Below are 23,740 nucleotides of genomic sequence, written 5' to 3'. Positions count from 1 at the left end.
TTCGGTATTTTTCTCGGTGATGACAAACATTTTCGTTCACATCTAAGTTTAAAGGTGTTGTTGCTGTTTTGACAAGAGGGATCTAGTTAGGATCCTTTGATGTTGTTATTTTAAGTTTTTTTACATTCTTATATAAATTCATCCGTTGGGATGTTGCGATGATTTGTATATGCTTGGCCCAGGGATTGGCACTATTTGGAAGTGTGGCCTTGTTGGAGTAGGTGTGTCACTGTGGGCATGGGCTTTAAGACCCTCATCATAGCTGCCTGGAAGCCAGTCTTCTATTTGCATTTCAAACAAGATATAGAACCCCCAGCTCCTCCTGCACCATGCCTGCCTGGATGCTTCCATGCTTCAACCTTGATGATAATGGACTGAACCTCTGAACCTGTAAGCCAGCTCCAATTAAATGTTGTCCTTATAAGAGTTGCTTTGGTCCTGACACAGCAGTAAAATCTTAACTAATAGAGATGTTTCTCTCTCTCTTTTTTTTTTTTTTTTTTTCTAGGATTGAGGATTGAACCTAGGGTATCAGGAATGTGGGGCAAGTCTTCACATACAGATGGCCCCAGGCCTCAGCTTGGAACTTTTAATGAAAATGTCTTAACGAAGTTAAAAAAATAAAATATGTCATAATGTCATCATGAATGCTTCATCCTTGGATCAGTTGATGGAAAGCCCAGGGAGCATTTAACATTGCAAATTCCAGCCCTATAATCCCAAAGGATTCTCTCCTATCTCGACAAATACATTTTAAAGGTGGAATAAAAGTAAATAATTTTCTGTGGTGTTTTCCAAATGTTTACAACACAACATGCATTGTTTAAGTGCCAGAAAAGGGATTTTCTTTATAGCCTCTTAAAATACCTTCAAATATAAATTATAATTGTTTGGATAGCCATGGGTTTATCTGGATGCAAGAAGTATTCAAATCTTGAGATTAAATGTGTTTAAAAAATTTAATTACACATTTGAAGTCCTGATTACACCCTAGGGATTTATTTGCTTATGAAAAGTCAGACCATGAATTACAATATTCTGCTTCCTCAGAGAAGTTTCACCGCTCATTCCACAAATGATTTGTAAAATTTTGCAATTACCTAAAAAACATCAATACTATGTTACAAAAGGGTACTTAAATATAGATGAGAAAGGTAGATGTTTGTCTTCTCCTGTAGATATTGATAGTAAATAAAGAACAGAGTGTCTTTATTTAAAACCAACACCCTTATCCCCCCACCAAATAGAGTGAGTAAACATTAATGTGAAGAAAGGCTTCCCTTAAACCTATTATTCATTTCAAACATGTGTTAGGAAAAGGTCTATCCTGCATATAAAATATAACAACCAAAAAGGAACAGTGAGTAGAAAAATAAAATATGTTGAGGAGACAAAGATTCTGCACACACAGATTTAAAACCCCAACAGGCAACAGTTTTTTTTTTTCAGAAGGAGAGACTATACATTCATTTACTGAAACATAAATTCCCAAAGAGTAATATTCCACCATTATAGCTGGCCCTGACAGACCCACCCATTGCAACCAATTCACCAGTCTTTAGTATATTAATATTTGCTTCGAATAGTCCAGTGGAAATGGAGTTAAGATTTCATGTAAATATCTTTGTAACATAGACTTTCTAAAATTGCAATGGCAGAGCTACCAACACCTAGTTGGTTCACTGGGAGTGGTCTCACCAGCTCTGTCTCCCACACAGTAGCAGGGTCACAGATGGAAAAAGGACTCTGTTCGGAAGACATTATAGAGTTGATAATTACTTTAAAAAAATCTGAATGTGTGAATGAAAAGTGATAAAAAGAAAAGTAGCTGGCTAGGTTTCCTCTCTTCCTTACAGTGCTGTGGTAATAATAATAATAATAATAATAATAATAATAATAATAATAATAATAATAAAAGTTTAACACTCTTTAGTCAGGAAACAATCCCTTCACTTGCTACAGGGTTCAATATAGAATAAGAAAAGAAAAAAAATGCATTTTTGGCTGTAGCTTCAGTAAACAAGAAATGAAGAAAAATCTTGTCTTCATGAACTCTGGAAACTCCGAACACAGACCTGGTCTTGGGGACAGTGCCTCCATCCCCCAATACCCTCACAATACTTAGCAATGAGTAGGTGAGCCCTATTCTGGTGGACAGAGGACAGACTAGTTCCAGCATCAAAACAATGTAATGAAACAACCCACCAATGAGGAACAGTTAATTCTCCTGAATAATAAGGACATCATGTTTGCATATAGGACAGCATTTGCGTTATTGCTCTACATAGAATAATATATTAAGGAACCCATAACAGACTGCACATTACAAACTTAAGGTTCTTTGGTGAAGAACGAAAGAAAACAGTATTTGAGCTTTACAGAAAAATATCTTATCCATGATTTTTTTTCTTTTATCTGTTGATCCGTTGGATCCTCTCACAAAGCAGGGAGAGGTACTGAGTTAGTTTCACCATAGCAACAATTGCCACACCCCCAGCCATCATACACGTTGGCCAGAAGAGAGAATGAAACAGCACATTGGAGCTGTAGAGTTTGGTCAGGATGACGCTCTTCTGGTTCCCTTCTGGGTCAGAATAGCAGGGGAAGTGTTGGTGTCTCCTGAAGTTTTCCATGACGACACTCACAAGGGACATGGACTCCTCAAAGTTGTTTCCACACTTAGGAATATAGGAGCACTGTGAAGAACAAGACAAACTATCATTAGGAGGAGAGGTAAGAGGAAATCATTCAACCTAACTTTATCTGTGAGACAAACATGGAGGTTAACTTTTATAGATTCAAACCAGTGGGCCCCCAAACCAGAGAGATCACACACCGATTAAAGTAATGTTTTGGGGTTCTTAATCATTTCTTGGCAACTTACCTATAAATGACTTAGCTGTCGATTGAAATCTAATTATGAATGTGTTAGTTTGGTATAGCAATCTCACATCACATACGTAGAAAAAGTAAGTAACACATTTTGCCAAAGCTAAGGATGGAGGGTCTTGATTGTTCCCTACCTAGGGGTCCAGAGTGCAAACCTTCTGAGTTTTGTCTGCCCGTGTAACATAAAATACTACCATAACACACAGTGATGGTTAATCTTAATTGTCAACTTGACTGGACTTTAAATCACCATGAAAATACATCTTTGGGTGTGTGTATGATAAGAGTTTCTAGAAAGGAAATTCAGGAGGTGACCAACCACATGGAATGTAGGTAGGAGCTGAACATTGGCTGGAGTCTCAGACTGAAGAAAAAAAAATTGAGCTAGTTGCCACTATTCAACCCTCTGCCTCCTAACTGTGGACATGGTGCTTACTCCTCTCTGTCCAAAATGGAAGGGATCCCCTCAAACTGTGAGCCAAAATAACTCTCTTTCCTTAAGTGACTTTTGTCACAACAATGGGGAAAGTAGTTAATACACACATTAGTATGAAAAGTAACTCACAAATGTATTATTGTTTTGAATTCATGTTATTCAGCCAATCTTGCTCAGTCTTGGGCATCTTGTTCCTGGCATCAAGAGAACATCTGCAGACTTGGCAGATCTTAGTAAATTGAGAGGGGTTGAATAGAGGCCAATGAGGAAATGGAGGGTCCCACTCAGCACACCCAAGTGCCCTTTCCTCTTTGCCAAGGGGATATAAATGAGGATCACATCAGAGGACACTTTTTGACCCAATGACTCACTGCTGGTTTTGATCCGCCTATCTCATCTCCATCTCTTGCTTTCTTTTCTCTTTCCCTTCCTTCCCCCTTTTTTCTGTCCACACACTCATAAGGGTATTCTGAGTGCATCAATATGAGATTTGGAGCAAGATCCTAGGATCTGGGAGAAATTTACATATGAAAATCTCACAGGGAGAAAATATAAAATAAATGAAGTTTCAGCTAGTGGAGTCTTTCTGGAATAATTTCCCTTTGACTTGGCAGCACCAGGAAACTTTGTGGCTTTGTAACCATGAGGTTATTTGATGTTAAATAGCAGACATTTCTCTGCTTAGTTAAGAATGGATGATAAGCATGTTGGCAATGATTGGCATGGGGGCCAAGGATAGTTATGAATGAATGAAACCCAACACAACATTACAGTGTGTGCAAGTATATATACACATACATTCACACACACACACACACACACACACACACACACACACACACACAAACACTGTTAGTATTCTGTCTAAATTCCACCTCCACAGTTACCTGGCAACAGCCAGGTATGCTCCTCTCCACAATTACCTGGCTGTTGCCATGTAGGCCTGGCCCACTATAAAAGGGGCTGCTTGCCCCCTCCTCTCTCTCTTGATCTCTTGATTGCTTGCCTCTAGCTTCTCTCTGTCCCTTCACCCTTCCCCCTCTCTCCACGTGGTCATGGCTGGCCTCTACTTCTCCTCTCTCTGTCTCTGTCTCTCTGTCTCTGTCTCTCTCTGTCTCTCTCTCTCTCTCTCTCTTTCTGTCTCTGCCTCTACTAAACTCTATTCTATGCTATACCAGTGTGTGACTGCTCTCTCAGCGGGAAGAGATGCCTCTGCATGGGCCCACTGAGACATCCCCTTTCCCTATACCTCTGCACACACCCACAGAACATACTTTATCTCTTTATCTTTCTATAAACACATCACACACACACACACACACACACACACACACACACACACACACACACACACCGAGCGAGTGCGAGAGAGAGAGATAGAGAGAGAGAGAGAGAGAGAGAGAGAGACTTGATTGCCTGGTTCTCAAGCACGAACTTTGTAGATGACAACATCATGTCACAATGTCAAAAGGTTGGACACACATCTCATCATGCTTAACATAATGCTCTTGTAGCAGGGATTGGTTGACACCTTAAAATGTGACCTGCCATGAGTCAGTTCCCATCTACCCATGTGTGTAAACCCAGTAGAGTGCTGACTTAGCCTGGCACTAGACCGGGAAGAGGGCCAAAAGCATCTCCATAGAAAGTGTGACAGTGAGTCTGGGGCGTCACTGGGTACATTGTTGGCCATCTGGATGACAACTTTCAGGCCCTCAGGGGACTCTTGTCCGTCTATAAAGTTGTGCATACAGATCGTATCTTTAATATTTTAAAGAAATATTTCTTGAAGCAAACAGCAAAACAAAACAAGCAGAGATAAGCCATCTATAGCAGGATTCAGGCGGAGCCAATCAGAATTATAAAGACACCGGGTCTTGGTATGTTTCTGCGCTTACCTTATGGTAGCACTTTCATGTCTCCCAAAGCTAAGTTACTGAAATGATCCTAATAAAAATGGCATTCCATTAAAAATGGAGTTGTTCTTTATTTTCCTCTGCTGTGGCGAATCAATTCAACTTACATTTTTAAAATATATATAAAGAAACATCTGTCAGCCAAGTGGCAATAATTCTGTCACTAGGTAAGATTCTTCCAAATAAAACAAGATATAAAGCACCTCTGAGGGCATCTGGCAAGGTTGTAATGCAGGAGCGCCTTATTAAAAGTTAAGGTTTATAGGGTCTGAGAGGTGTGTATGTGGGCTGGCTGCACTCCATACACATTCACATTTAGTTAGCCTGTGCCAGGGGCACACACTGGGCACACAGACACTAGCTGTGAGAACCTGGGGGTGCTTTGAGTTCTCCTGACCTGGTTACCTGTCACTTTCTGTTTCTGCCTGTGGAAACTCTCCGGTGTACCAGTTGTTCATTTCTTTTTATCATTGACAGATCCCTTGTGATGATGAATGTATGAGGTCATATAACAAGTTCCTGACTTGAGTTCATGTGATGTGATTACTATAAGCACGTGGCCCTCAGTACCAATTTCATCTCCGTAATGAGGTTCATAGAGACTTTCCAGCAGCCATCTTTCAGAATGAGACGATGAATATGCATAAGGCCTCCATACATTTTTATTAGCACATTTTCCTACTGGAATATCACATTTTCTCACAGGTTCTTCTAAAGTCTTGAGTCAAGTGCCAGAGATGAAGTTGCAAAAGCTCTGAAGAGGGCAGAATAACCAGATATGGAGTTCTCACAGGGGCAGCTTGCCTTACTACCCTGCTGCTCTTTGGAGACTTGCATTGTACCGAATTCTATCTTAGGATCTGGGCATTTGCTTCTGTTGCTCCAGTTTTAGTCATGTGTAGTCTCTGGAAGCGAGTATACATTCGAAACAAAGAGTTAGTTATTGCAGTATTACCAGTGTATGCTATAGAAGTGGGTATAACATGGAGCGATGATCATGGAATGATTTCATCATGTGTTTGGGGGATAATTTTATGTGAGTGGTCTATGTAGAACACAGTTGAATAAAAAGTTGATACTGTATGTCTTTCTAAATCATTGTTCACTTGTTTTTTTTTTTTTTTTTTTTTTTTTTTTTTTGAGACAGGGTTTCTCACTGAACCTGGAACTCATTGATTGGCTAGACTGGCTGGCCAGCGAGTTTCAGGGATTTTCCTGTCTTAACCTCCCCAGAACTGGCAATATAGATGTACTGCTTTTACATTGGTCCTAGGGAATCTGATTCTGGTCCTCTTGCTTGCATGGCAAGCACTTTACCGACTGAGCTGTCTCTCTGCCTTGATAGTCTCTTATGTTTCACTATTAATATTTTTATTAATTTTTTGAGATGTTTATGTATTATTCTTTATCATATTGATTTCCATCCCCCAACTTCTCCAAGATCTTCCCCCTTTCTATACCCACCCAACTTTGAGTCTCCATCTTTTCAATTACTTCTTTTATTTTTGAGATTATAATGTCAGTACAGCACCACCACCCCACTTTGTCCTGTAAAACTTTCCCATATAATCCCCTTTATTTTCTTTCAAATTTAAGGCCTTTTTTATTGATCATTGTTACATGTATACATGTATATACATGCAAATTCCTAAATTCTCAATCTGTGCAATATTAGTTGTATGTGTTTTCAGGGCTGACCATTTATATTGGATAACCAGTTGCTGTGCTTTTACCTGAGAAGGATTCCTCCCACTCTCAGCCTTCCTTCCTGGCCTGTAGTTCTCTGTGTAAGGTTGAGGCCCCATGGTCTTTTCCCTGTCTACATTAGCACATTTATTGTTGTCCCTGGTCAGCTCATCTTTGGCAGTTGCATTGGTAAGACTTTATGGGTGTAGATTTTGATGTTCCTGGAATATACAATCTCACAGCAAACTCCCTGATCCTCCGACTCTTATAATCTCTCTGCTCCCTCTTCTAAAATGGTTCCTGAGCCTTAGGAGCAGGGATTGTTTTGTAGATGTATTTGTTGGAACTGGGATCCACAACTCTGCATTTTGATTGGCTGTGTTTTTCTGTAATGATCTCTGTTGCAAAAGGAAGTTTCCATGATGAGGGGTGAGGATGACACTTCTCTATGGATTCAAGGACAGGTATTTAGTGTATAGTTACAGATTATGCTGGTTTAGTAAAATGGCAGTTATAGGTTCTCCAGTACCCATAATTTCACTATCCCTGGGTAGTCGGCTAAGTTTCCAATGCCAGGCATGGTTCGCTTCCATTTATAGAACTTTTGGTAATCAGCAAGGTATGTGTGCCTCTACTGCACTTTTAGGGTGACATGACATGCTGGTTGTCACATCCATTGTTGTGGTTCATAGCTGGGTAAGATGGTTGATTTATTCTCTCCTTTGGAAACTTACATGGTGCTTTCTGGTACCTTGAAAGCTAATCCTCAGGGAAGAGGCTTTCTGATGCATTCTAGCTCAGGGCTCTCTACATCTGAAGTGCATGGAGTCTTCAGCAATGTCCTCATTAAAAAACTAAGTCCAGTTAGTGCTGGTTATATACCCTTGGATGGTCAATCTACCAGATCAACACCCTTAGAGAAACTAACTCTCCCTCTCTTGACTGCTGTCAATAACAATAGTTCTTCCTAGGAGAATAGGACCTTTGTGACCACCTCCTGCCTCTAAACTGAGATTTTTGTCTGGCTTGAGCTTGAGCAGATCTTATGCACGTTGTCACAGCCACTATTAATTCGTATGTGCAAATGTCCATCCAGTTGTATACATGGAACAATTTCCTTATAGTCATCTCCCAACTCTGGGTCTTATAATCATTTCACTTCCTCTTCCACAACAAAGATTCCTGAACCTAGGCAGATTGGGATGTAATAAAGATATGTCATTTAGGAGTGAACACTGATAATATGCTGATCTGCATGTATAATGGTAAATCATTAAGAGTTGGTTTAATAGTCTCTTCTTAACCCTTAGCTTTGTTAATAAACCTGACCTCTTTCTCTAGTCCCTTTGATCCCTGAAGGGCAGAAACTTCCTATTAGTAATGAAAATCACAGAGTTCATCCACAGCACAACCCTTCCTCTTCTAGCTACGGAAACTTGGTTTTCAGCCTCTCTTGGTTGTGTCTTTGCTTATGTGGCCAATGAAGATCCAGGAACCGTACCTTCTCTCCAGTTCTTTGCAGCACAGCTGAATTTACCTTCCCTTCATAATCTGACTTCCAGGATCTTCTATGTCAACTGAGTTATTTTTATTCTCATGATAGACAGGAAGTTTTTTTTTTTCAACTACCTGTTGGGTTTTTTAGACATGCTTCACTAGGCATATGTGAAGTAGAGTGACGGGCCGTCATCCCAGAGATGAAAGATGGGCCCAGCATCAAGGTAGGATCTGGCTGAGTAACCTTACTGTCAGCCTCTGTTTTTTTTTTTTTTTTTTTTTTTTTTTTTTTTTAATGATGGGGAAGGCACCATCAGTTCTTTGAGACTTCTTCAAGGAAGAGTCTTATATTTTATTTGCTTTTTTTTTTTTTAAAGAAAGGAACTATCATATTTCAAGAAGAGGTTAGATGTTTAATGAAATCCAAATAGTTATTGAGTCTAATAAATATGGTGCTAATATGCCAGACAGCAATACACAGGCATCGAAAATATAAACAATGTGGGATCGATGTCAGAAAGAGAATACAAGAGGATGTGCTGGTAAGATGGGAGAGGAGTGTGCCCAAGAGCCTTTCTGAAAAAATAATACTATCACAGAGGCACATCCAATTTGTTTAAAAGCTCATGAGCCACCAGGGCACCTAATTTCATGTGTCCAGAGTTAACACACAAAGTCACTCAGGTGAAACATGAACAATCTTGGTTTTGAAGTAAGGAAGCCTTGTGTTATTCTGAACCTTTGAGTTCCACACATTCGTGAGGGACACAGGTCAAATTAAGAGCATAAACTTGGACCTCATTTTCTTTTCTCTTTTGCGAACTCCCCTCATAGCCAGCTTTAAAGCAGCAGGTCCTTCAACACATAGTTTAGATGTGTTTGGCATGTGCTTTCAGCAATCTTCGAATTTGGGAAGCAGGACTATTTGAAGTGTCCAGTAGAAGAAAAGAAGAACAATACATATATTTGATATATATATATATATATATATATATATATATATATATATATATATATTTGTTTTATATATACATATAAAAGAAGAACAATAAATATATTTGCTGAATATAACCATCACCTCCGTTTTGGCATAAGATTATTTCCAGGGAGGTACATGTTTGTGCTTCTTGCCTGGAGCATATATATTTAACCATTATTGTTCAGTGTGGAGCAGTGTATTCATTACTGTTCCTGTTGCTGTGATAAAGCACCCAACAAGAGCATCCCAAGGAAGGAAGGCTTTATTGTGGCTCAGCTGAGGGCATGGTTTGTCATGGCAGGGAAAAATAGCAGCAGGAGCTTGTGGCAGCTTATCACATCGTACCCACAGCCAGGAAGCAGAGAGTGATGAATGCTTGTGTTCAGCTTGTTTTTTTTCTTATTACTTACTCCAAGACTTGAGCCCATGGGATGGTGCCGCCCATAATAGGCAGGTCTTCTCATTTCAGTGTACATAATTTTTGAAACTTCCTTACATACATGCCCAGAGTCTAACTTAATCTAGATAACCTCTCACAGCCAGGTCCAGAGGCTTGACTCCAGGGTGATTCTAGATCCTGTTGGCAATCAGCATCAACCATCGCAAATTGAAAAGAAAGTTTAGAGACACAAGAGATGGACTGAGACAGAAGGGGTCTAGAGCATTGGATTGGTCAATGCCCACAGCAGTCATACCGTGGAGCTCCACAGTGTGCCTGAGAGTCAGTCAGATAATGGGGAAGGAAGAGTTTCCATGTCCCCATTCTCCTTCTTGCCACTCAGAGGCATCAAGGGTTGTGCAATCGTCTTATAGGCACAATCTTTCTTTCATTCTACACAGAGATGTGTTCAGATATTCCAGAATTCAGTGTTGGTATGAACTGACTAAACTTTGTTAATGTCAACTTTGTACAGCATTGTGCAAATGTGTGTGTGGAGACAAGATGACCCCAGATGTCATTTCTTGGATGCCATCTACCTTATTTTTGACACCTGGTCTCTCACTGGCCTAGAATTTACAAAACAGGATGACTGGTGGAAACTCCACCTTTGTCTCCCTGGTGCTGGGATCACAGATACATGACACTATGTCCTTACTTCTTACATGGGTTCTGGCTATCAAAGTCAGGTCTTCAGGCTTGTGTAGTAGGCAGTTGAGTGACTGAGCCACAAGTCTTCTGAACTCTCCATCTATACTTTCTCAAGGGTATGTGTTGAGGGCTTTCCCTTCAGGAGATAGATAAGACAAGAGTCTTAGATTTCAAGTTAGACCTGGTTATCTGGTGAATGCATGGCATTGGGGAAATTCATTTCCTGAACTCACTTCATTGTTATAAAGGAAGAATGGTGTTGGTGGGCCACAAAGGGATTGCTGCTGCAGCTAAATAAGCCAGTATGTGTGAAGCATCAGTACTGTACAATGCCTGGCACATCGTGCGCTCTAGATAGAATTTGGCTATTATTATTTTATGAGCAGGAGTAAGCAAGGTAATTTTTAAAGTAACATTTTAGTACAGCAGTGGGCATGTTCTACACAGTGAGAACTTAGTTAGCGCCATTTTTCATTCAGTGCCTCAGCTCCATTTTCCGCTCCCAGTGCTGTGCTGAACACGTCACAAGGACCTTACAGCATGCAAATGTGAAGCCAAATAAAGCACGAGCAGCCACCCTGCCACTATCTGGAGACATCTCATGGATGGATTGGGAAGGATGTTGGTCACAAGGTGGGAAGAGGCTGGGGACGCTTCCAAACATCTGGCAGTAGAGGGCAGGTCTTTGCATTGATCACAGTGTCAAAAGTCTAGGTGTCTTAGCCTCTGAAATTAGGAGACCCATAATGCTCTGAAAGCGTGTCAGAATGAGGAACAATGCTGAATTTGCTGTGATGAATAATTGGTAGTTTATGAGATGACCCATTTGAAGCAATCATATTTCCTGTGATGATTGTATAAATATCATACATATGCTGTCACAGCATGCATCAAAATGGATATATATAGTCTTTTATTTCACTCCAAATGTTATCTTCAATCCACCTTTAAATGAGTTTGTGTTGAGAATCACTGGCATTTAGCAAGAAGTTTAACTTCCGAGGGAGTTCAGAACTCAGATGCGAAACAGCAACCATAGTGAATTAATATTCAGCTGCTGTTTATGTTTATAGTGACAGTCTGGTGGCCGAGGGAATCGGAGATCCCAAGCCATGGTGCATTAATACTCAACCACTGTTTGTCATTCCAGTGACAATCTACTGGCCAGGGGCTGAGGGATGCACAGTCCCCTAAGCCACTCATAGCTTCTAGAGGCCATCAGTCAACTAAGGGCTCCACGAGAGCATGGCAGCTTATCCACTGTACCAGCTTGAGCTAGTCAAGAGGCTGGGAGCTGGGTTTAGAGACTAAAGGAAAAAAAATAAGAGGAACTAAAAATTTAAAATCAAATGCTTTGAATGTTTCCTTACAGAGATGCAGTCAGCTCAGTTGGCCCCTCTTGGCTTCTGTTGTCTGCATTCTAACACCCTTGGTAGTAGCTAGAATCTCAACAAAAGCATGCCCATTTCTGTGGGGGTGTCTGTTACTCCTGTGAGGTTGTGGGAAGTAATAGGAAGGGGAGGCTGACAATGAAGGTACTTTTACTTTCTCCTTTCCCCGAATACTCCTCACGCTGAACAGAGACGGTCAGGTAGTCTTCTAAGGTGGAGGTGACCATTTTGTCAGAATCTGTATTTCTGATTAAATACAGAGGCTACCCATGCAGAGGGCAAAGAGCTGAGCTGGGGAAGCCCATCTTAGTGCTCTGTCCTGTGGACTGTCTGCTAGCTGTGGCAGGGGCCCTCGGGTCTCAGGCCTCGGGCCTCGGGCTTATGTGGTATTTCTGAGAGCCCTGAAGCAGTGTGGCCAAAAACTATTGAAATCCTCTCTTCACTGTGGGCTGGGACTCTGGATGGAGGCTTCTGGGAGCAGTGCTCAGATGCAGGTCAAGGTTAGACTGCCTCATTTTATGCAGTTACAAGGTAGTAGTCTTAAAAGACTGGTTCCATAAGTAACTGGCAGAAGCAAATGGAAACTCTGGAGAGAATGATACCAACCTAGCCTGAAATAGACTTGTATAAATAACTTAAAGAGGTTAGGGAGAGCTCAGTGGTTAAGTGCATGTACTCTCTTTGCAGAAGACCTGAGTTTGGTTCCCACCCCCACATAAGATGGCCCACAATATCCTGTAACTCAAGCTGCAGGGGATTCAGCACCCTCTTCTGGCTTCTGTTGATACTACCTACCTGTGAACATATCATATCCTACCCTTACATATATGTAATTAAAAAAATATATATATATACACATATATATTTGTATATATATACATATTTGTATATATATAAAATTTTAAAAAAACCATTGAAACCATGTTTTCTGGAAGGTAATAAACTGTTCACATAAGGTTAGACAGCACAAACACCAGAAGTAGGACAGGAGCATGGGACTTCAGGTGTTAAAGTAACCGAAATAGGTTTTTCAAACAACCACATTATCTTTCGCTCAAGCTTTCCAAGGGCAAGAATTAGAATATTATAAGAAATGAGAAATGATCAGAGACGTATTCTAGATGGGTATTCTCAGTGAGTAATCTGTAGTTGAAAATACATCAAGAGGACCACGAAGGCCATCCATCTCCTGTCTGTGGTGTGGTCACTTGCATTCCTTGACACTAGGGGGTGCATTGAAGCTGTGACTGGGTGAGCTGTGGCTTCTGATGGGCTCTGGTTTGAATGCCAACTTTTTGGCAAACAAAGAGGAGTAGACTTTGTCAATGAACTTGGGATATAGCTTTATCACAGACGCTAGAGATTAAGGGAAAATGTGTCTATTGGCGTAATACTCGATTAGATAAAGTACATGCATCCCATCCTTTATATAATGATACTGGCAAAAGCATGTGGGTAGGTCCTGGAAATGAATTTACTCCAAGTATAGCTATCAGAAGTTGGTATGAATAAAGGAAAAAATATAATTTTCAAAATGACACTTGCATTGATAATTGTTCCTACAAAGTTGGTTGCGCTGTTACTCCATGCTCAAGAACTGAAAATATTAGACACACAGCACTTTTCCTATGCAGTTATGCACCAGGGGCCAAAGCAACGAGCAAACAGATACACCAAAGAGGAAAGCAAAGGAGTTTAGACTAAACTCTTGAAGCCACAGACCAATCAAATGGTGAAGTGTCAGTCTGTGCACCCAAGGCTATCCATAGAGATGCTGCACTGGCTGAGAGGGTGGGGGTGGGGGGCTGGTTAGAGCAGAATGCAGAGGAGCTTCTGGTGGCAAAATCTTTAGGAGAGCATTCTTTTCCCAAACAATGTTACAGGTCTTGTGACAAATGCTCTCAGTTGATGGAGTAATTCTCACACACTTTTATTCCTTCTGGTTAAGATCTTATATATAGTTATGGGGTTGGTTGAGTCTGACAGTAGGTGATTCCAATTGGCTTGGCCTGAGATGGCTCATCTACATGAGGAGGGACTTGTGGGCTCTGCTCCTACTTGACTGACAGCTACAATTCTCTTTTTGTGGGACTATGGCTACGTGACAGGGGCCTGGAGTTGGGAGCAGGAGAAGTTCCTACCCCTTCTGGGTCTCTGGGGCTTCAAGCCTTAGATTGACCTTACCAGGCTTCCTTTCATGGTCCACCCTTCCACAGTGAAGCAGTGTCTCCTCAGAGTATTGGCTTGGGTTTCTTCTTGCTTGCCATTTCCATGGCTTCTACCACCACTGCCAGACTGGGATCTGGGGTGTAATGCAGACTATGACCAAGCCGTGGATTACCAAGTTTGATGGTATTCACATTGGGAAGTGCTGTGCCTACTTGTGTGTGATCCACTATTCTTTTCTCTTTCTTCCTTCCTTTCTTTCTTTCTTTCTTTCTTTCTTTCTTTCTTTCTTTCTTTCTTTCTTTCCGACAATCCTAAACATTTTATTGGGAAAAACAGATGCTATTCAACAGTAAAGGATTTTCAACAGAGGAGGAAATGAAGACCAAGAATGAAAAATGGAGACAACAGAGAGGAAAAAGAAAGAAAGAAAAAAAGAAAGAAAGAAAAAAAGAAAGAAAGAAAAAAAGAAAGAAAGAAAGAAAGAAAGAAAGAGAAGGAGGAGGAGGAGAAGGAGAAGGAGAAGGAGAAGGAGAAGGAGAAGGAGAAGGAGAAGGAGAAGGAGTAGGAGAAGGAGAAGGAGAAGGAGAAGGAGAAGGAGAAGGAGAAGAAGAAGAAGAAGAAGAAGAAGAAGAAGAAGAAGAAGAAGAAGAAGAAATACAGGAGGAGAGGAAGAAAACCAAGACTAGGGAGAAGATGACCCAATAAGAGTCAAAAGCCCAACACAGAAAAACCAGCCAACCAAAACTCCAAACATTGAAAAATAGCACACTGATCTGTAAGAAGAAAATGTACAAGCCTCAACTGTACTATTTTTCATTTCTCTTCTATACTTACTTATCAAATTTAATTTGGAAAACAAAGCCAGTATGAATACAAAATTTGCATTTTACAGAAAACAGCTCTCAATGAAAATAGAGACAGCAATAACAGCAAAAGTAGTCTTAAGATTTTATTATGGTATCTGATAAAGGAGGGAATATTTATATCTCCACCTCTCTGTGTGGACATTTTTTATGTATATTAAAAAGTATCAGGAGCACTGAGTGAAATTGTCTATGTATAAGGCTTAGGAGCATTCCAAGTTTAGGATAGCTATTTGATAAATATTGACTTGTTTTATTATTATTGTCATAGTTATTGTTAATATTTGTATTTTCCGTGTGAAATATATGAATATATATTGATGTATATATATTCATATATATATGAATATATATGAATATTGATATATGAAAATATCAAATGTTTATATTTTCTGTGTATTTGTGGAATAATTTATTCAATACTTATTCCTCCTGTTAGAAGATATATGTATAATTTTTACTTGATGGTCAGTAATTTATCAAGGGCTTTCTGTAATTTTTGTCACATAGATCCAATAAATGCAAACATAACTCTCTGCAAGTGGGTAATATAGTCCTTTGTGGGATAAAACACATTTCAAGTTATTACTTATAGATACTCAGCATGTTTTGTAGAATTTCACACATTTATAGGAAAATGTGTTTATGTGAGAATGGTAAAATTAAAAAATGAAAATACAGTAAGAAAAATTCAGAATTAGTGGACTAGTCAGATAGTAAACTTTTCAGAGTTGAGGATAGAAGTGCTGAGGGGGTAAATCCCGAGTGAAGCGAGGCAAGAGAAAATGAGAGAAATAAAGAAAAGAAGGAACAGACCAGATGTGGTGAGAGAGCTCATCCTCCCATCAATGGAATCCTAGGAGGGGAAGAGGGAGCGAGGGAGACAAGACACACTGTGTAATGAGAGAGTCTGTGAACTTTATAACAGAAACAGATTTCTAACATAAAACAGAAAGTTTTATAGAGAGGGGAAGTACTTTGTGAATGCTTAGAAGTCTGAATAAGGATAACTTCACATCTGGGCTTGTGATAAACCATAGAAAATCAAAGGAAACTATCTTTAAATAGGTTGGATTGCCCTTTAGATGCAGCAGAGAAACCAAGGGCTGGGTGCTGGACAGCATCACTGCTCATCGAGAGACAAGGGGTTAGAGGAAAGGCTAACCTAGAGCTGTGTGCCCAGTGGATGCTTCCTTCAAGAATCAACGCTAGATAGAAATGCTTTCAGGAAAACACAGATGGAGGAAATTTCCCATTCCTACCCCTGCTCTGGCATCGTCTCTAACGAAAGGCTGTTTTTCAGACTGTGGAAAAATGACTGCAGATGGGAGAGAGGGACAAAAGACTGAGCACCATGAACGTGCGGAGTTGTGGGCCTGTGGACGTCAGTGCTTACTGCGCACGTCAGCGACAGCCTGTGCTGATGCTTACACAGAATGGTGGGCATAGCATGCAAATGAACTCAAAGCTGCCACAGTAATCTTCAGGCTAGACATTAACATTGTGGAAACACATTAGTTTCCAGGAGCAGAAAGTGGGTCCTGCAAGTGACCTGCTGAAGAAGGGTAGGTTTTCACAAAATAGACTGAGCCAGGTGCTGTTCTTACACAAACAAACACCTATAAACAAAACAAAACAACACCAAAAACAAAAATCAAGAGACTGACTAACTTGACCCCTACAGAAAGGTCAATTTCCGGAAGGCTGGTTGTGTATGGGGAAGAGAAAGCAGTAATGCATAGGAATACAACTTTGAGGCCTTCACCGCTACACTAAAAACGTAATAAACAGAACAAAAGCATTACATACTAAGGAAAGAAAATGACAGGGCACCATCACCGGAAAACAGGAAATGTCTTCCGTACAAAGATACTCAGGGAGGGAGGGAAGAGGAATAGCCATATAACTTTTGCTGTTTGGGTCCAACTCTCACTATGTTGCCCAGGCTGGTCTTAAACTCCTGGTTTCAAATGATCGTCTCCCTGAAGTCTTTGGTGTAACTGGGACTATAGGCATTTGACTCCTTGTTTACACATTTAAACGAGCCCTGCAAGGGATATAGAAAATAAACAAGCCACTGAGAGGAGGGAGGGACTGAAGAGGATAGTCAATGACAGGTGCTTGAGAAGCCTTCAAAACCAGGAGACGTCACACACCAGCTATAAATCATCACGAGCATTTGAAATATTAAGATCCTCCAACTGGGCTGTGCTGTGGGAGCGTTCTTGGTACAGGCACAGTGGAGAAGCCTTGCCATTGTTCATTAAGCTTTATGATATACCTGTGTTATGCTATGATCCAGATAGTTCATCTTCAGATGTATACCTGATGGAAGTGTGTGGGCTTGTGGCTTGGACACTGAGAGTTAGAGATAGGAGCATCTATAGCAGAGCTATTTATAATAACCTCAAGCTATAGGAAACTCAACATCTATCAACAGTAGAGTGAAAAGCAAGGCTGACATTCCACATGCAACGAGATGAAAATGAACCAACTGCACCTCAATGGAACGCCTACTGCCGTGCTCTGTGAAGGAAGCCGGACACACCAAAAGATTCTGTGTGATTCTGTATGTACAGTGGCTTACCACGAAGCAAAGCAAAAGTGTTTACTGGTATGTGTTAAACACTGCAGAGATAAAAACCACAAAGGAAAAATCCAGAAGCAGTAATAGCTAGGGTGGTGTTTATTCAGGCGGGAGCAGAGCCGGAGGATTTTAAGAGGGTTGGGGCGGGTGTTTGTGGGGAAGAGAAAAGGAAAGTGTTATTTTGTTACTTTTGGTGGTTAACTGGGAGCTCTTGGTAATAAATACTAGAGCTATACCTTCACATGCACACATGCTTCTGTATGGGGTCATGACTCACACTTAGAAACAAGGTAATGGGCCAAAGGAACCAATGGGCCCCATGACCACACTGAGTGCTGACAAGATTCTGATCCTAAATATGTCCCTGAGATTTATGTTGGCGACTGCAGTCTCTATCACCTAAATAACGGCAGAGCCAAAGCGACGTGATGTCAAAATGAGGACGGGGGAAAGAGTCTTTCCTGTTTGATTCCCCTTTAGCTTTCGCGGCTCTCCAGTTCTGTTGAGATCAGAAGAGTTTTATAGGGTTCTGCCAATACAAGTCAGCTTTGATTTAAGAATCTGACTTACGGGGAGATCTTGGAAAATGAAAACAGACAGCTGAGAAGGGGCTAAGCTTTATAAGTTTGCCGAGCGGGGTCAGGACTGCTCTTGTTTCCGCCTACTACAAACGAAAGAACATCAGAAGCAACATTGTCAAGTACCATTCTTTGAAACATTCATTTGGGAGAGTCCTCAGAGATATTTTCAAGAATTCATTCGAGTTACTGTGACCAAAACGCAAGGTGGGTTTTCTTTGTTTGTGGTGACACCCTTTGCTGCCCATGTGCTATCGCTGAACCTCCAGGCTTCTGCGACCCTTGATGATAATAAATTATCATTGACAGGATGACCATTGCGATGAGAAATTTTACAAGCCTCCATAAGGCTCCCTTCCTGGAAACAAGCATTAATGTGCTATTGAAGGCTGGAGTCATCTTGTCTTGGCTTATTCAAGAATATTCTGGACATTTAAGCTGCTACAGTAAAACTCACACTCAATACACACATATCTTGAAATTGATAATGGCAGATTGGTTCAACTAAAATGCAATTGGTCATCCCAGTCCTTCATAGACTTTATGAATGCGAATATTTTTGACCTTGCTATATGGTTTGGGCTTGCCTGGTGTCTTAGTTAGGGTTCCTATTGCTGCGATGAAACACTATGAACAAAAGCAAGTCAGGGAGGAAAGGTTTATTTATCTTACATGTCCACATTGTAGTCTATCATTGAAGGAAGTTAGGAATTGGGACAGGAACTCAAATAGGGCAGGATCCTGGAGGCTGTAGCTAATGCAGAGGCTTTGGGGGAATGCTACTTACTGGCTTGCTCAGCCTGCTTTCTTATAGAACCCAGAACCACCAGCCCAGGGGTGGAACCACACACAATGGGCTGGGTCCTCCTCCATAAATCACTGATTTAAAAAAAAAATGCCCTACAGGATTACCTGCAGCCTGATCTTATGAAGGCATTTTCTTGATTGAGGCTCCCTCCCACCCCCAACATTAGCTCGAATCGAGTTGATGTAAACTAGCCAGAACATCTGGCACTTGCTCAGTAGTTCAGATTTACCTCAAACTTGTGGCAATATGTCTACTTTAGCTTCTTAAATGTGGGAACTATAGGCTTGAAACCACCATGCCCGTCATCAAAATAAATTTTAGGTACAGCTTCAATATAATGCACGTTTATTAAGCACCTATCACGTGGACTTTAATATATCAGTGTGATGGTTTGCATGAGAAACACCTCCCATAGGCGCAGGCATTTGAATGCTTGGTCCCCCCAGTTGATGGCATTGCTTGGGAAAATTATGAGGAGGCAGAGGCTAGCTGGAGAAAAATCTATCACTGGGAACAGGTGTTGGAGCATATAACCTCATCTCCTTTCCCATTCCCTTTCTTGTGGAGGTTGTGGTTAAAGACATGGCCTCTCAGCTCCTGCTTCTCCTGCCACGCCTCCCCGCCATGATGGAATCATAAAGCAAAATAAACCCTGATCTCCGTAAGTTGTCCTTGGACATGGCTTTTTGTCATCACACCAGAATAGTGATTAATATGAACAGTATTATAATAAATTAGGGCTCTAAGCATAACATATAAAGAAAAATGTACACACACACACACAGAGGTTCAATGTCTCAGTATAACATAATCTATTATGTTATAACATAATATATTATGTTATAACACAGAGGTTCAATGTCTCAGTATAACATAATCTATTTTAATCTTTACTTATAATAATGGCCTTGTAAATACCTATTATTTTCTTGCTGGTTAAAAGATCAGAAAGGTCAAGTTGCATGCCCAAGGTCACACAACTAAGTATGGAAAAGCAAAGTCGTGTTTTATCCTATGTCTCCCAAGTCATGACAGATACTTGGGCATGCACATCTCTTATTAAATTCTGTGCTTGCTTTGACAGACTTAGGTCCTTTAAGTATAAACAACCCCCCCCCCCCCAAACAGAAAACACAGCTAAACATGCTGTCCCACGAAATAAGGGAACAGCTTGTCCATGGCTGTACAAGACAAGTATTTCCCTGGACAGACCCAGAGAGTGAGTTCTGTGAATGGAGCAAGCAGGGCCTACCTCCTGGTGTGTTGAAATACTCACGAAGGGGAATCTTAGGGACAGAGGGTAGGGTAGGCGGGCGGGATTCTGCAGGCGGCCAGGTGAGGCTAGCCTAGCTCTTACCTTTTGATTGATCTTCATGGTCTCTTCCGTGTGGTAGAGGAGGAGCTTCTCGCCGGAAGATGTCAGGTTCACGTACACCTGCAGGCAAGGGTACTGAGAGAGCTTCCAACAGTCGGGCCCACAGCTGAAGGAACAGTTAAACGTTTCTGTGATTGACACATTCAGCAGGGCGCACTGGGCTTCTTCTGTCCACACACTGCAAAGAAGGGGCAACTGTGAGCACAGGGAAGGAGCTGCTGGGCACGAGGGTTTGGCTTCAGAGCACGGTTGGTTACTTGGTTGCTGCACTGCGAGGGACCTCCCCCAAAATCTATAGGTCTGTGTAAAGTTTACGACTTTGAATGTACCCACTTTCGGCATGTGACAGCACAGACTTTGGTGCCCGAGAGGCTTCTTGGGTGAAATCTACTGTAGAGAATATTCACTGATATTTTAAGAGGGCATTTTCTTCTTGAATTCACCGATAAGCATCATGAATGCTTTAGTTTTAGTTTTGGTTTTGTAAGATAGGGTCTCACTATATGGGCTAGAACAGCCTCAGAATTGTTCTGTAGCCTGGGCTAGCTAGCTTCAAAGTGGTAATTCCAAAGTAGGAGCCTCAGCCCCCTGCGGGATGGATGACCAGTGTGCCCCATCCACCTTGCAAAACCTCCACTCTGTATTTCTGCGAGGCACAGCTTCTTGCTCAGTCCCTTCACCCCAAATTCCATTCCAGCCTAGGTAGGAAAGTCTTTGTTAAGAGTGGGCCTGGGGAAAGGTGGCAAAAAAGTCAGAGGAGCTCATGGTTGGGCTTGACAAGATAGAGGGAGAGAAATAAGGTCATTCTAACATAGGAAGTAAGATAACGGCAGCCTTTTGAAGATGTCAAGAGCAATGGCTAATTATATCCTTTCTCCCTAACTGGCGATTTACATAAATTAGTTCCTTTCATCCTTTCAACAACGCTATATGTTGATTATTAATCCCTTTGAAAGGGAGTGAGTTGAGGGTCACTGAAATCAGGTGATAGTCGGCAAGAACACACAGTTGGTAAGTGATGGAAACAGAGGCTTTACCCAGTCTAATAGTTCTCTGAGGTTGGGCTTCATTCTGTCACCGTGTGCCTCCCCAGGCAACCAGCAGCAGGTAAAGCCTTCTGTGCAGACAACAGGATCAATCAGGCTACCCTGAGCCATGTCAACCAGAGAGATTGCAGCTAACCATTGCTTGAATTTTATTTTACAATAACTTTCATTTTGTGATCAAGTGGACCATCTATAATTAGGGAGCAACACACTACCAATCGATGCTTTGCTTCTGGGTATAAGCTGTACTGCAGTGAGCAGAAAACACGTGTTCACGAGGAGTAACAACCCTGCCCTTTTGCTGGACACGCATGGATAGCTCCTGTACTTTTGTGTGCGCCAGACACAGGCTACTGGACTTAGTCTCCTGTGCTGAAGCAGATTGAATTTTTTGAAAACTGGATGGTCAGAATTTGTTTTTACAATCAGGCAGTGGGGGGTGGATATATTAGATCATTCTAAGCAGGTTCACGAATCTGAAAGAGGTTTTGGACTCAGTGAACCCTTGGGGCCTGAGGCACTGGTGCCTTCATTGTGGGAGAGAGCACAGCTGAAGGCCATCAGAGATAGAACGGACCAGCCAGGATGTGAGAGAGGAGCAAATTGCTACATTTCAGCTTGACTTAGTTTCTAAAATGAAAGCATTAATTTGGCTGTAGAAACAAGCGCCACAAAGTGGTTTGCTTTTTCTCTTGGATCGAAACCTCCCACTTTCATAGGAAAGGGTCTTATTTCTCCAAGCCCAACCATAGGCTACGGAGCTTCAGGATTCAGTGTCTGGATGGCAGTGAGGGAGGGGAGACACTGCCAGGGACACTTCAGATCACTTATACAGAGGAGATGCTTTTAGTATCATCACCTAGTGCCTCTGGCCCTCCTCGGTAAACCTTGGGTAAACACTGAAATGAAAAGGGTTCAAAAGTCTGTTACTTTAAGAGGTTGCTATCAGTCTATCTCAGGCTTCACGACACATTAGAATCTCTTAGAGAGTTTCAGAATACTGAGTCCTGGATCTGGCTTCAAACAACTAATTCCAACTTCTTTTGCTTGGGCATGCGAGAGTTTCCAAGGAAGCTGGGTGATGGAGAAGTGGGGTGGGTGAAAGCATCGGCAGGCAAGAACCAGGAAGCTTGAGTTTGTGGGTTGTTGTTTTGAAATCTTAGCTGCCATGTGTTTGTGCTGTGTCTCACGAAGCAGTGTGATATTGTGTATGTATATGTGAACTTGTGCATGGGTGCATTTGCATGCATGTATGCATGTTCAGGTTTGTATACATATGTGTGCATGTGTATGCAGATACACTTTTATTCATATATATGCCTGTTCATGTGTGTGCAGGCGCATGTGTATGGGTATGTGTACCTGTTCATGTGAGTATGTTTCTTTCTGTGTTTGTTGAGGCCAGAAGATGATCTCAGATGTCATCTACATTATGTTTTATGAGACAGGGACTCTCTGTGGCCTGGGTCTTCACAGTTAGGCTAGACTTGCTGGCCAGTGAACTCTAGACATTGTCTGTCTCCACATCTTCAGTCCCGGCATTACAAGTGCATGCCACCACGTCTGGGCTTATGTGGGGGTCTAGGTTTGGAACTCAGGTTCTCATGATTGTACAGTAAACTCATTATGGAAAGCCATCTCCCAAACCCCTGTGCCACATCACTTAGGTGTCAGTGTTGCTGCAATGATGAGTAGATCTTCTCACCTAAAGGAATAATTGTGAGAAAGAAGCAAGCAGTCTATGAAAACTCTCCAGGTCATAATAGACAGTTTACACATAGTCTAGGTTTAGTATTATTATCAGATAACATTAGAAAACACCATGTACTGGGTGCCCCTGAAAGTCCAGAGGAAAGGTGAGGAAGATGACCATAGGTTGAATGGTCAGTGGGGGAGCAGAGGCGAGGACAGTGGGCTCTGGGTGTCCATGGCATTACCTCTGCATGTATGAGCGCAGCAGTGTGATTCCCAGCAGGAAGTACATCATGATGGAACACACCATCATGGCCAGTCCAAGCAGGATGGCCCGGTCCTCTCCAGCCTTCAGAGCTGTCACAGTTTTCCTTTTGTCCAGGAGGTCATGGTCCCTGATTTTCTGGTAGATATTTCTGAAGTTGAAAACAATACAGTCTTGCATGAGACTCACAGTTACCCTGCATGTCCCTTGAGGGTAGCTATGTTTCTGCCCGTGCATTGCCAGGGTGGGGGACCTATAGGAATGCTCCAAACACACTCGAGTGAAGTTGACTCTCAGTATAACCCCTGGCACCCAATACAATGCGCGTGCGCGTGCAGACACACACACACACACACACACACACACACACACACACACACTCTACATGTACAGAAAAAGAGAGCAGACATATGTATGTGCACCATCCCTGAGCAGAAATGATCCCTAATTCTGTATTTTGGGGACTCATGTCT

At 41.6% G+C, this 23,740-nt stretch overlaps 1 protein-coding gene across 10 annotated transcripts in view; it reads right to left on the bottom strand.

Moving 5' to 3' along the window:
• Nucleotides 1–977: 977 nt before the first annotated feature.
• The window catches only part of Kcnmb2 (potassium calcium-activated channel subfamily M regulatory beta subunit 2), a 290,315-nt gene continuing 267,552 nt past the window's right edge, over nucleotides 978–23,740 (bottom strand). For all 10 annotated transcript variants that reach the window (XM_076932246.1, XM_076932239.1, XM_076932238.1 and 7 more), the window contains 3 exons: nucleotides 23,248–23,418; nucleotides 20,247–20,442; nucleotides 978–2,696 (listed from right to left, as the gene is read on the bottom strand). In XM_076932246.1, the coding sequence (XP_076788361.1) occupies nucleotides 2,412–2,696; nucleotides 20,247–20,442; nucleotides 23,248–23,418 (652 nt within the window). In that variant the 3' untranslated portion in view covers nucleotides 978–2,411. The remainder of the gene's footprint in view (nucleotides 2,697–20,246; nucleotides 20,443–23,247; nucleotides 23,419–23,740) is intronic.

Source organism: Arvicanthis niloticus, chromosome 4 (genome assembly GCF_011762505.2).
Source record: "Arvicanthis niloticus isolate mArvNil1 chromosome 4, mArvNil1.pat.X, whole genome shotgun sequence".
In the NCBI taxonomy this organism is placed as follows: Eukaryota; Metazoa; Chordata; class Mammalia; order Rodentia; family Muridae; genus Arvicanthis; species Arvicanthis niloticus.
This window is presented reverse-complemented; position numbering and strand designations above follow the sequence as displayed.